The sequence below is a fragment of the Pyrus communis genome, chromosome 16, assembly GCF_963583255.1.
Source record: "Pyrus communis chromosome 16, drPyrComm1.1, whole genome shotgun sequence".
NCBI lineage: Eukaryota > Viridiplantae > Streptophyta > Magnoliopsida > Rosales > Rosaceae > Pyrus > Pyrus communis.
Genome location: NC_084818.1, coordinates 11,738,510 through 11,752,682, shown reverse-complemented (window position 1 = coordinate 11,752,682; position 14,173 = coordinate 11,738,510). Strand labels below are relative to the sequence as shown.

The following is a 14,173-nucleotide window of genomic DNA, read 5'->3' as shown; positions in this document are numbered from 1 at the left end:
TGTGAAAGTGTAACCATAGTGCCAATTGAGTACATTTTTGCTCACCATCTTTAAATGGTGGTGAATATTACCATGATATTGATTGACACTAAATGAGTTTAAATCTCAAGATTTGTATAGTAGATAGATTAAATCAAAAGCTACTCTTCCAACAGTCACAACCATTTAAGAGCATTTCCAACTCATGCCAATTAGCCGGGCAAAAGCCGCCCAAGAGAAGGAAAAAAATGCTCCAACCCAAGCCCAAAAGTCAGGCAATTGAATGGGCCCAAACCCCACTTAGCGCCTGACCTTGCGCCCAAGTGATATGACACCATGCTAACGTCAGCCAAATAAAAAACCCCCCACTTTTATGGAATCTAACATGACGAGGAAGAGTGGCACGTGGTTTCACTGCTGTTGCTGTTCTCTTTAACTGAGTTGCTCTCTGTCACTATCTCCTTCCTCTTCGACAACCTCGGCCGATTTGATGATTTCTGGGATGGAGGCAATGATGGGAGAGAGAGAGAGAGAGAGAGAGAGAGAGAGAGAAAGAGAGAGAGAGAGAGAGAGTCGGAGTTTTTGAGGGGGAGATTGGGCAAAGACAAAGAGGGAGAGGATGAGGAAGAGGGTGATTGGGCGGAGATAAAGAGGGAGAGGGAGAGGGAGATTGGGTGGAAAAAAATGGAGGGGGTATAATTAATTTAAAATAATAGAAAGAGAAGATATAATTAACATAAAATAATATAATATTTTCTATTAATTTTTGATTAATTGTTTTAAAAAATAATTTTTATTACTAATTACAGACATAATTTATTTACACAGTTGAGCAATTACTATTCACTAAGACAATAATTGCCTTTGTTGAATTGCCAGGGCAATTATTGCTTTAGGATGTGGACTAGCTCTAACTTGGGTAGAAAAAAATAATAATAATAAGAATATAGTTATTTACACACTCATTTTTATCTTCACACATCCTTATTAATTTTTTACGATTGATATTTTTTAATTCATTCGATTCGCAGCTAAAAATTTGGAGAGCTATGTAAGAAATAAAAATAGATGTGAATAATATTATCCAAAAATAAGTCCTCGAATGTTTAACGAAAGAGAAATGCTAAAGAGATTATTTTAAAAATATGACTCTATAAACTCTCCTCTCAGTCATTTTATATTTTATGTTAATATTATAAAACGATGAGCAAAATAATGACGCGACGAAGAGGTGTATATAAAGGGTTTTGAAGAGAATCTTCTTCGCATTTTCTCTTTAACTAAATATCAAATGAGGTGAAGTGTGCTACTCGTGTTCAATTTCCACTGGTGGTACGACCAAAGGATAGAAGGAATATCAGTATTAGCGCTGACTATGATCACATGCCCCCTTATATACTGACACGTTGCTAAGTTTACGGTGAGCTTGCAGGTAATCTCTAGTCGGTAATAATTTATGCAGCCGTCTTATCTGTACGGTCCATACGGAAGCTTCGGACCCGTTCGGACAGTTACCGGTAACCTGTGAAGAAAAGTTCATATACCGTCCACTCGCTGTAGCATTCTCTTTCACGAGACATTGACGCTTTGTAATGTCAAATTAATAAAATAATAATTAATAAATAATGATGATAATCACTTCTTAAATAATAGTATAGAGTACAGATAAACAATGACGCTATATTTGTAAAGTTTTTATTTTTTTATTTTTTATTTAGTTAATCATCTTGTACAATATTATTGATATTAGTTTGGATTAGATATATTTTGATAGCTACTAATTAATAATTTAAACTTACCGTTTGATAACATAAGTTGTTATTTAAAATAATGTCAAAGCCATGCTACATGAGTGTAAATTATGTTTTGATCGTTTGAGTATTACCACCCATTACCCCATCTAATCAGTTTTTGTTCTTCAAATAAAACTAGAAAAAAAAACTTGAAAATTTGTGATATACAAAACTTACTCATTTGAAGTTGTGTGATGAGTATATAGAGAAATATACACGATGGTACAATAAAGTATTTTCTAAAACTAGTATGAGTGATATTCATATAATATTAATCACTTGCCAAAACTCTTTAAACACATTGGTACAACTAAAGCTGGTCACTAATGTGTAGATTAAAATTTGTAAACTAAATGACATAAAAGTTAAATAAATTATTACTTAATGTTAATTAATATAATTTTTTATTAATGACATATCATTTAATTTTTTAATTTAAATTACCTCGCATTTGCTGATTACTAACTAAAACACAAAACTAAAACTCAGTCAAAGTCCAAACCCCCAGACATATAAACTCTCATACTTTTCAACTTTCTTTCCTCCGATCTCCCCGGTCCACCGCCACAATTACCCCAGTCCACGAATGGCGCGTGCGGCACACGCCTCCACAGTGCCGGTGAGAAAATCCACTTTCCACACCGCACTCCACAAGAGAGAACCGGTTCAACGGTTGCACGTCCACACGGCCAAACACCCAAAAACGACAACGCGGGAAACACAAAACGCAGACACCCTCGGCGATATTTCTCTCCCTCCCTTTTTCCCCATTCATTCCCTCACATTTTCCCTCATCATCTTCTTCCTCCTCCTCCTCCTCCTCCTCTCCATCTCTGAAACCCTAAACCCCCTTCTGGATTTTTTCTGTGGAAAAATTAATTTTTTATTTTAACACATATTTTTTTTGTGTTTGGTTGGTGTGAATAGATATGGATTTACAGAGAGGTGTGTGGGTGGTGGTGGGAGTGCTGGTGGTTAGTCTAAGTCTCAGCTCAGCTGGGGACATTGTTCACCATGATGATATTGCTCCCAAGAGACCTGGATGCAACAACAACTTCGTTCTGGTAATTTTACTGACTTTTTTGGATTTTGATTTTCTGTTTGGTTGCTGAGAAAACTGGGGACGGAAAAGATGGAATTTTTCTTTGGGAATGATGCTTTGGGGGAACTAAGAAGCTCAATCTTGCTGTTTGGTTGCTGAGAAAATGGAGCTGGATTAGACTATTAGTGGATAGGAAATTAATTGTGAATTTTCAACTGTTTTGGAGGTCGAAATGAGAGTTTAGTTTCGGTTTGAGTGGGTGGTGGTCGAGTAGTACATAGTATAGATATTGATTATGTGACTTAAGTAATGAAAATAGAAGGAAAAAACTAGAATCTCTGTTTCTAAGTGTCAGGATTTGTGATGCTTTCGGGACCAAGAAGTTCGAGCTTGCTGTTTGGTTGCTGAGAAAATGGAGGAAGATTAGTGAAAATGAAATTAAATTCTGAATTGCCAACTGTTTTTGGAGTTGGAAATGAGAATTTAGCTTTGATTTTGTTGGCGTGGTGATCCGGTTGTTCAAGTAATGGAAGATTAGGCTGACAAATTTCATACTTTTGTGCTTGGAAATTTGTTACACATTTAAGCAGTGCAGCATTTTTTCACATATAAATCCCTAGTTAAGAAACAAAGTAAACAACAATTATAATGTCTGTTTGATTTTATTTTTACTCTTATAGCAAAATTATCTATTTTGTCTTCTGTTTTCCTTAAGAAAGGAAAGATGTAGAGGAGGGACGACGAGTGACGATAGACAGCAGATAGAATTAGAATTAAAAATTTATTAGAATTGTTCTTAGTTCAATGTTTTGGTATTCGTTTTTTTTGTCAGTTATGCTGTCTTCCTCGTCTCTTCCTCGCATCTCTCAGTTCTATTCCCTTTCCCAGCTCCCTCTTTCATCTCTCCGAATATCCTTAGTTTGGAAAAGAAAACACAACATAACAGAAACATTACCAGATGGGTGGTTAGATTTTAGGCAATACCTTTGAGTTAATAAATGTTGCCATATCTTTTCAAGTTTTCATCTGATTCTTTATCTGGTTTCTAAGGAAATAATCATGTAGGTTCCTTGAAAAGTATAATTTTTACCAAGCCAATCGTTAGAAATTTTTTGGCTTAAATGTCAAAATGGTCCCTGTGTTTTACTCTATTGGCCAATTTAGTCCCTGTGTTTTTAATTTGGCCAAATTGGTCCCTGTTTTTACATCCGTTAGCCAATTCAAGACAATTCATTAAAGGACCATTACAATTGACATCTGCCATGCACGTGAGATGACAAAACCGTAATTTTATGTACACCCACTAAACAGATATGATGCCTATCTTTAGAAATTGACACTTCGTTCAATTTACTTGAGTACTATGGGATTTAGAACATGTCAATTTTAACTTATTGTCTTGAATTGGCTAACGGATGTAAACACATGGACTAAATTGGCCGGTGGAGTAAAACACAGGGACCGTTTTGACATTTAAGCCAATTTTTTTACCAGACTCGGCCAATCTTGAAATAGAAATTTTCATTAAGCATTTGTGAAAGCTTTTAATTTTTTTTCTATTTAATGAATAAAATATCGATGCAATTATTATTATTTTAAATGCTTGGTGCAAAACTCAGTGCATCGGTGTTCTAGGATTCATACAGCGGACCCCACTTAGTGGGATAAGGCTTTGTTGTAGTATTTCAAATGCTTTCTGGACATGTCTCTACTTTCAATGAAACCATGGAAGCATTTGGAATGATTTTGTACTTCTGTTTCCAAATAAATATTAAGCAATCTTCCAAAGCATTTAATGCTAAGAACTAATCTTCTATTTCTTTGGTTGCCACAACTTCAGTGGAAAATTCAATTCAGCTAAGCATCTAAGATAGTATATTGGAATAGTTGAATTTGTTTTAGTTTTTGTTACCCTAGCTCTGTTATAGGTAGTCAAAGAAAATGTATCCTAGATTGTAAGGGAGGCATTGCATTTTGTTTTCTTCCTTTATTTATATTGTGAATACGGCTTTGCCAATTGCCGTGACATTTAAATCATGTTTTGGTCTATAGGTAAAGGTCCCAACTTGGATCAACGGCATAGAAGACGCTGAGTATGTTGGTGTTGGTGCTCGATTTGGACCTACCTTGGAATCAAAGGAAAAATATGCCACCAACACTAAAGTGGTTCTTGCGGACCCCCCTGATTGTTGTACCCCACCCAAGAATAAGGTAATACTTGATCAAAATTTTCAGTATTGCTCAACTTACACTAGAGTTTCACAGCCATGAAAATTATGCATCTTCCTAATTAAAGTTGTAAGATATGCTTCTTCATTTTGTGGGTTCATATTGTGGATTGTATGGATTTTTGTAGCTCGCAAAAGAGGTCATTTTGGTGCACCGAGGAAATTGCAGTTTCACAACCAAGGCAAATATGGCTGAAGCTGCTAACGCTTCAGCCATCCTCATTATAAACAACCGCACAGGCAATATTATTTTCTTGATATAAAAAATCTATTAATCCTAGAGTAATTTTCTTCCTGATTAAGAATATTCAGTACAACCGTATGAGTTATAAGGGGAAAAATTATAGCAAGTGCAGAAAAAGATCTTATGATTATAAGGGTTGCTCACAGTTATAGAAAAAAGGGGGTCAAAATAGATCACGTAAAATTAAGTTTCTGTTACATAAAGTACTGTTGTCTGCCCTACAGAACTTTACAAGATGGTTTGTGAAAAAGATGAACCTGATGTCAAGATAGGCATACCAGCTGTTATGCTTCCCCAAGATGTTGGTGCAATCTTCGAAACTGATTTGATGAACAACTCCACAGGTATGTTTTTCTTTCTCTGCTATAATATACACATAACTGTTTATGGTTGGCCAAGCCTTATCTTGTTAAGAAAAAAAAGTTATTGTGTTTTTTTAACGTTATCAGCTATTATTCTAAGTGGTTTTTATTTTGTCTTCTATCATTGCCTCTGAAATCCCTCTCTTCAGTTTCTGTGCAGCTGTACTCCCCATTGCGTCCACTAGTAGATATTGCAGAAGTTTTTTTGTGGCTTATGGCTGTTGGTACCATCTTATTTGCTTCTTATTGGTCTGCGTGGAGTGCAAGGGAAGCAGCTATTGAGCATGAGAAGTTATTGAAGGTTATATTGTGATTCCAGAGCAGCTTTGTAATTTTTAGCAGTTAATTTACATGGGGCTTGCTTTCTGGGCAATTCACTAATTATTCTATCAAATCATATATGGTTTGGTGCTTTTTGTGCAGGATGCTTCCGATGATTCTTTACATATGGAAGTTGATCGTTCCAATGCTTTAGTGGAGATTAGCACCACAGCAGCAATCCTCTTTGTTGTGATTGCTTCATGCTTCTTGATTATGTTTTACAAACTTATGTCATTCTGGTTTGTGGAGATTCTGGTGGTTTTGTTTTGCATTGGTGGGATAGAGGTACATTCTCTTTTATATAATACAGATTTTGTCTCTATGATTAAACTTTTATTTAAGTGTGAATGAAGTATTTAATTATTATGCACACCTCTTCTGAGGTTAATGCTGAACCTAGCAGTCCCTTCTGTTTACAGGGCCTGCAGACTTGCTTGGTGACTTTTCTGTCATGGTATACTTCTTTTTTACTTTTGTTAGAATTTTTAAGGGAATGCATCTTATTATCTGTTGGTCAAACTACTTTTGTTTGATCTTTTCCTTATAGGGATGTCTTTGCCCTCCAAGCCTAATTTACTCCGGATTGTGATCTACTATGAATATGAAGAAAATAATTTGTTAAAAGCATAAATTTCACTTTGGAGCTGTTCCTTATATATATATATATATGTGTGTGTGTGTGTGTGTGTGTGTGAATGAGTTTTGGTTGTATGAAGCTGACAGTTAACCAAATATAGTTTCAGTCGGTTCAAACGTGCTGGAGATTCATACGTTAGGCTGCCAATCTTTGGAGCTGTTTCCTATCTGACACTAGCTGTTGCTCCCTTCTGCATAGCATTTGCTGTTTTGTGGGCAGTGTATCGCCGCATTTCATTTGCTTGGATCGGTCAAGATATCCTTGTAAGAAATTAATTCTCTTTTCTCAGTTTTATTGTTGATATGATTATATATTTCCATTAGAACATCCAAACCTTGTCAAGTGCAATTTTTCTTCTGTATCTCCTAGTGTCATATTCAGCTTTTTTTCTTTCTTTTCTTCTCTTTGTTTTGATTTTGGAGCAAGAGAGTCAAGCTGGTAATACTCTGATTAAAAAATAGTAGGTGACAGGGTCTAAAATCATACTGAAGAGTTAAAAATAGTCAGGGTATCATAAGAGAACTTTGAGACGTATAACATCATGATTCATGGGAATTAGGAGTTTGCAAGTAAACACATGAACGATATTGTTGTATATTCTTATGGTATTTTACTCACACTTATGGAGGTTTCAAGGAAGCGAAACTATGTTATTAGTTCTGAAAACTGGGAAGTCCTTGTATCTGAAGAAGGGAAAAATTTCCATCACATAATTGATATAGCATTAACAAAGATCAGGACAAATCTCACCGTCTGCTTTGATGGACCTATCTTGTCCTTAGGTTGCGGTCATTATTGTATTTTGTTATGTAAGACTCTTCAAGTCCACAAACCGTAAGTAGGCAAAGTCAACTGATGACCCATAAGGATTGATAGATTCTGTGCATGTTTGTTGCAGTTTGTCTGTGCTACGCATGTAGGCAGATATCTGGAATTCTTACTTCTGTACATGGCTTGTTCGTTTTTCTGTTTTCCATCTTGCCTTTTTAACTTGTTACTTAGTTTGCTCTTCAATTTGAGATTTTATCCAAAAATTTTAGTATTTATATTTATCTAAATATGATACGTGCTGATTTCGGTGGGTCCTTTTTCTACAAATATGCTACTTGTTGATTACTACTGAAGAAAGGCATCCTATAATTGGACTGCCCATTTTGTTATACATTATCTTTTGCATATTTCTATTATCAATCCTGGACATTAATAGGTGCAATTTATCTTTCACTTTCAAAGTGATTTTGTAATCTCTAAAATGTTGGTAGACGCTAACTTGTGCTCATACAAATTCAGGGTATTGCACTGATAATCACAGTTCTTCAGATTGTTCGTGTACCAAATCTCAAGGTGATATTCAAGAACCTTTTTTTTTATTTTTTTTTATTTTTTTTATTTTTATTTTTATTTTTTTTTTCTGGTTCTTATTGAGCAGAATATGAATTTTTAGTTGTTCATCAGTTATTTTGTTGCCTTATTTTGAAGATTTTATGTAAGAAATGCAAGGAGGTACTTAACTAACCTATATTGATATATTTTTTCTGGGTTAAGTAAATACTTCGTCTTAAATCCTTATCGTATACTTATTTTGTTGAGAAAAGATTGCACCAGAAATTTTTTATTTATTCACCTGGAAATCATGTCCTAACTTTTTTAGATTATTTAATAACTTTTCTCTTTTTCTCTAATTAATCAGGTTGGAACAGTTCTTCTGTGTTGTGCATTTTTATACGACATCTTTTGGGTATTTGTTTCTAAGTGGTGGTTCCATGAGAGTGTAATGATAGTGGTGAGTAAATCATAAGAATTCCCTTCCCTTCTGCCACCCTAAATAATGGTTGCTCTCTGACCATGGAGACCTGCCCCCCAAGTGATAGAGATTTAAATATAATCTTTTCACTTTTATACAGGTGGCTCGTGGTGATAAAAGTGGAGAGGACGGTATACCAATGCTACTGAAAATCCCACGGATGTTTGATCCTTGGGGTGGCTACAGCATCATCGGATTTGGTGATATTATCTTACCAGGATTGGTTGTAGCCTTTTCACTAAGGTCTGAAAAGAGATTCCAAATATATCTTTGAACATCCCTTTTTAAGTCCCTAGAATTGATCAGATACTGTGTTTCGATTCTGTTATGTCCTTTTTAAATTGCTTATACGGAAAGTGAAAACATGCTGAGATTGATTAGGTATTTCAGTTCTCGTGTTAGTCACATAGTCTGGATCAATTAACGATGAAAACCATGGGACTCATAATTAACAACATGAGAGCGGTATTACTACAAATGAGGGTTTATAATGTTGTACATTCAAAAGTTCATTCATCTGATTATTGTGTGGGTAACATTGCAGGTACGATTGGTTGGCGAATAAAAAGCTTCGAGCTGGTTACTTTGTGTGGGCAATGACCGCTTATGGTTTAGGTATGAAATGTGCTAATATTTGGGGCATTCTGCACTTTTTGTTCTTTTTGCTAAACAAAATATTCAGAAAATGCATCTGATTAGGATTGAGCTAGATTTAGAATTTTATCGGCATGGTGTTTTCTGTTTGCATATGGAAAATAAAAGTTGATGGATTCGATGATGTTTAGCGTAGCTGAAAATTGCCTACTTACGATTGGTTGCTTGGCGATTTGCAATTGCAGGTCTCCTTATCACATATGTGGCTTTGAACTTGATGGATGGCCATGGCCAACCCGCTTTGTTGTATATAGTTCCGTTCACACTTGGTAAGACACAAGCTTGGCTAATCTGCACTAACATCTATATTGCTAGTGCTCACTAGAATGGAACTAGGTTTCGCGCTGAACGTTCATCGCGAAACAGAATCCACGAGCATCTATTGACATAAGCGAGTTGCATTTCTGCAGGTACCTTTATAACTTTGGGACACATGAGAGGGGATCTCAAAGTTCTGTGGACAAGAGGAGAACCGGAGAGGCCATGCCCGCACGTCCATCTGCAACCGCAACCCTCCTCTCAATAAAAACTATGAAAAAAAGTAATAGTGTTACAGATTAGTACAGTAGTAACTCATAAAACCTCTTTACTTGTCTTAGTTGTAGAGGATAGCAAATATTTACGAAGTTGTAACTATAAGATGATTTTTCAAGGATGAACTGATATAACAAGACACATTTATAACATCCGGAACGACTGATATATACATATTTTAAATCTTTTGAAGGTGGGCCTCACCAATCAAAGAGATGAACAATAAACGGAATTCAAATTTATCTCTTGTACCTCCGAGAAATGTAAGATGAGATGTAAATAGGATTTTTATATCTCAAATTTGCATCTCCATTAAAGATTAGAATTTCGTGATTGACTGGTTTGATACAATATTTATTCTACTTAAAGTAAATATATATATGTCACTTAGTATTACGGTCTGGTGGTATTCTTTTTTATTTGGAAGTGAGAGGTCTTAGGTTCGAATTTTGTGGATGGCGAATTCGATACCAAATTAGATTGCAAGTTAGTCTTGTTGAAAGGAGAGCAATAATAGGAAAATTTAGAAAAGCCCTAGAAGATCAAGTAGAAACGTAAATATATATATATATATGTATGTATGTATGTATGTATGTATAAAAAAGAACAAAATGAAAAAAAAATTCCCTTGGAGAATAGAAGTTAGTCTTGTTGAAAGGAGAGCAATAATAGGAAAATTTTATACCAGAAAAGCCCTAAAAGATCTAGTAAAAACGTGTGTGTGTGTAAAGAAAAAAATGAAAAACAAATTCCCTCGGAAAAAGAGAAGTTAGTCTTGTTGAAAGGAGAGCAATAATAGGAAAATTTTATACTAGAGAAACTCTCGTAGACGAAACAAATTCCTAAACAATTAATGACACAAACTAGTAAGGAATCCTTCTAGGCTTGGAAAAATACATCATCTACCTTGCCCGCCAATTTTGAGGTCGTTCATCCTAAAAAATTCTGGAAAAAATAGGAAACTAATAGCTCTGTTTCTAGCTTTCCAAACATGTAATGTGTTTAGTTAAATAATAAACTAAATCAAAATGTGTTACACTATTATTTGCATACTTGTATTTGACCCATTTTCACTGTTTTTGTTTCAGTTAATATAAATAATACTTTTCTAGTCTGTTTGGCATTCTGTTTTAATTAAGTTACAAAAAAATGTACACTTACAAGTAAATGACAAGCTGAGGCAATAGAAACAAACAAAATCAAAATTTTCACGTTGCAAATGGGAATGTGTTGACTTGATTTTATGAATCTTTCATGTGCTGCTTCCTCAAAAGTTAAAACCGCGTTTGTTGTTTTTTTTGTTTCTTTTGGTGTAAGAAATAGGAATTTCGTTGAATTGGGGAGATTACTTGTGGAAATTTGGCTGTGGAAGAATCAATGCGTGGGAGTGCATCGGGGTTAATATTATTGATTTCTTTTACATGACACTGAGTCAGGGTTAATATTATTGCTCCATTTTACATGACACTGACTGACTTCTCTTTTCGGCGAAAAATTGTTTTTATTATTATTTTATTTATATATTTACACTAGGAGCATAAATATTGCATCAAAGTTACAAATTCACAAGATTTGAATTTAACACCTTCAACTTATAAGTGAAAACAAATATCAATAGTCCATAGTATTAAGCATGGGGTGATTTGTTAGTGAAAAACCGATAATATCACACACAATCTATGACACGCTATGTTTGGGTGGGGGATTTTCTAGTCATGAGATTGAAAGCGAAATTATAAAGAAAAAGATCACAAAATGAGAAATTCTTCAATAGTATGTAGTACTGAACGAGAAGGAATGAATAACTAAGATTGAAAATAGAATATCCCGACCCATTTAAAGAACGGACACTTGACCAACTTAATAAGTAGGACGGGCCAACTCATCACATTTAGACAAGTACAGCGGCTACCCTAACACATTTAGGGTCAGGCCACTAATCGAACATACAGCCCCAAGAACGACATGAACAGTTGAACACAGTCTGTTTAAACACGGTACAATCTAATCTCATATAAATGAGGTCTAGCACAACATGAGAAAATTCTCCATATAATAAAGATACTGTTGAAGTTTGATTTGTATTGTAATATTTTTCTTCAGAATAGAGCAAGGAAGCAATTTTTATATAAATGTCGTCGATAATTATATAATATTTGTAAAGATAACTGTTACTAACACTAAAAAAATCTCATTCTACACTGCTCACAAATGTATTTTTCTTTCTAATTATAGAAAGTTTGGAGTGCAAAATGAGATTTTAGAGTTCCATTAACAATTCTCTTTGTAAAATATGTTTTTTGTTTACTCACAGCCAAAAAAAAAAAAAAAAAAAAAAAAACGTGCCAAACAGAAAATTTTTGTTGGCCCAAAGGGAGTTTCTTTGTCCAAAACTTTAGACGACAGAAGTCCATCAGGAAAGGTTGGTCGCGCAAAATCGGCTACTTGAAGCCTTACCTGACGAAAGCAGAAATTTGTCAGAAAAACTTTGATCACCCGACAAACACAAATCATCAAGTAAAGGTGCGTTGACTGCCTTGACCCGACAAAAGGTGTGTTGACTTCATTGATTGAGACCTTACTAGTTTTTAGATTTTGATCAATGTCCCTAGTATTAATGTGTTAATGAATTTATATGTAAGTTACATAATTTTCAAAAAAAAAAAAAACTAGTAGTTGGTTTAGAATTTTAATACTCCCACCTTTATTAAACTTCTAATTAATTTTCAATTCAAAAAATTTCTATAATAAAAAAATAAATATGAATAAGTTTGAACCCATTATTTTTTTATAAAAAGACTTTTAATTTTTAAATCTTAACTATACCCATTCTTATAATTTTTGTAATTTTTTAAATCTTAAATGACACACCCCGATCGGGATCAGGGCATGCTGGTCGTCACGTGGAAGTGACGTAGCCATGTGCGCAGTGCGGAAGCTAATAAAATAGTAATGGGAAAAGTAATACGAATAAATAAAAACCGATTTTACATAAAGAAAAGATAAGTGCAACGTAAGTGCGACGCTAGTTCAGAGCATAAGCCTAAAGCAGTCCAAATGAAAATGATGCGACAACAGTACACCCGAAGGTGGCCCTACGCTGGTGATCGTCTGTCAGAAATGCCGGGAAAGCCCTCTGGGAAACCACCAAACCTGCTACTCATCTAAAACCTGGAGGGGCGCAAAACAAAAGCGTGAGTGGGCAAAAACAAAGCTTTTCGAAAATCGTTTAATAAATACTTTCTAACCCCTCGCCGTAAAACTTATATACTTCCCAGAAAAATAAATATACGTATATATACCAATCATGCTCAAGAATATGCCATGCCAAAACCTCAAAATGAAATGCAAGTGCTCAGGTGTAAATCATATCGATAACATATAATCTAGCAGCCGGAGTCACCTAACGTGACCTGTACGGCTGAATCTAGAGCTCAAATCTCAATATCAATAACTAGACCTGCACACGAGTCGGTACCACCTAAAGTGGTTTGTACGACAGGCCTGGGTGTAAACATATATACGCTCTAGTGCTACGATCACGTGAAGGTTGGGCGAATAATCGCGGGTCACCTACGAGTCAGAACCACCTATAGTTGTCTGTACGACAGGACTGTGCACCTAACTTGGATCCAAGCTGAGCGTGTGGTGCGGGAGGTGAACATCACGTGAAGGACTGTGCCTTACTCTTGGCGGGAGCACTAACACCGGAGGTGCAGGTTATGAGCTCTCTATACATCTCAAAACACTACTGAATATAAACATGAATAATACTTACCTGGCACTTACCTGTGCGTCCACTGCACCAAATATGCATATAAATATGAATGCAACTAACCAAGCATAATCAACGGCAATATAAAATGCATGGCGTATAAACTAATAAATATTTCAATCAATTTCTGGGAAAATATATGTATATAGGTATATACGGAAAACCAAAAGCCCACTCACTGGTATGTGGAAGGATCGTAGCCCCCCTGCCTCGAGTGACCACGCTCATCCTCGGGATAGGTATCACCTATATGCGAAACAACTACAAAAACGTCAATTTTAAAGCACATAACCAACCTTTAGAAATAACTTCTCATACAATGCTCAAATGGGGTGTATGAATACACCAACGCGATCTACTCAACCTCAGGAACATCCCCATATTTTTAAAATAATTTTTCACTACTGCACGCGCCGGCCAAGGCACGGCCACACGCGCCGCCCACGCGCAGGCACGTGCCTGGCACGCTGACGGCGTCAGTTGACGCCGTCAGGAATATTCCGTCAGTTTTAACAGATTCCGTTAACGGCGTCAGGAATATTCCGTCAGATTTGACGGAATATTCCGTCGTCTTCTCCAGCGAGCCTCCGGCGCCGGAAAATCGGGAAAATTTCAAACTTTGATATCTTCTTCGTTTTTCATCCAAATTTCACAAAATTGGTACCAAAATGAAGCTTAGAACTAGAGGAACACAATCATACCAATTTCAAGTGCTAAAAACCACGAAATCTCACCTGAAAAAACAACCCAACTCCGGCCAACTTCGAAACTAGTGATCCCGACGTCCAAAACCTTCAAAC

The 14,173-nt window shown here is 35.6% G+C and overlaps 1 protein-coding gene across 1 annotated transcript; it reads left to right on the top strand.

Annotated features, from left to right (window-relative positions):
* The first annotated feature begins 2,526 nt into the window (after window positions 1-2,526).
* Window positions 2,527-9,750, top strand: LOC137720270 (signal peptide peptidase-like 4). The gene is made up of 14 exons (XM_068459318.1): window positions 2,527-2,836; window positions 4,867-5,025; window positions 5,171-5,282; window positions 5,511-5,630; window positions 5,798-5,949; window positions 6,072-6,254; window positions 6,389-6,423; window positions 6,707-6,869; window positions 7,897-7,950; window positions 8,297-8,389; window positions 8,511-8,653; window positions 8,955-9,025; window positions 9,250-9,333; window positions 9,475-9,750. Exons 1-14 carry the CDS (start codon window positions 2,702-2,704, stop codon window positions 9,588-9,590), a joined length of 1,620 nt encoding a protein of 539 aa, XP_068315419.1. The 5' UTR covers window positions 2,527-2,701; the 3' UTR covers window positions 9,591-9,750.
* Window positions 9,751-14,173: the final 4,423 nt, after the last annotated feature.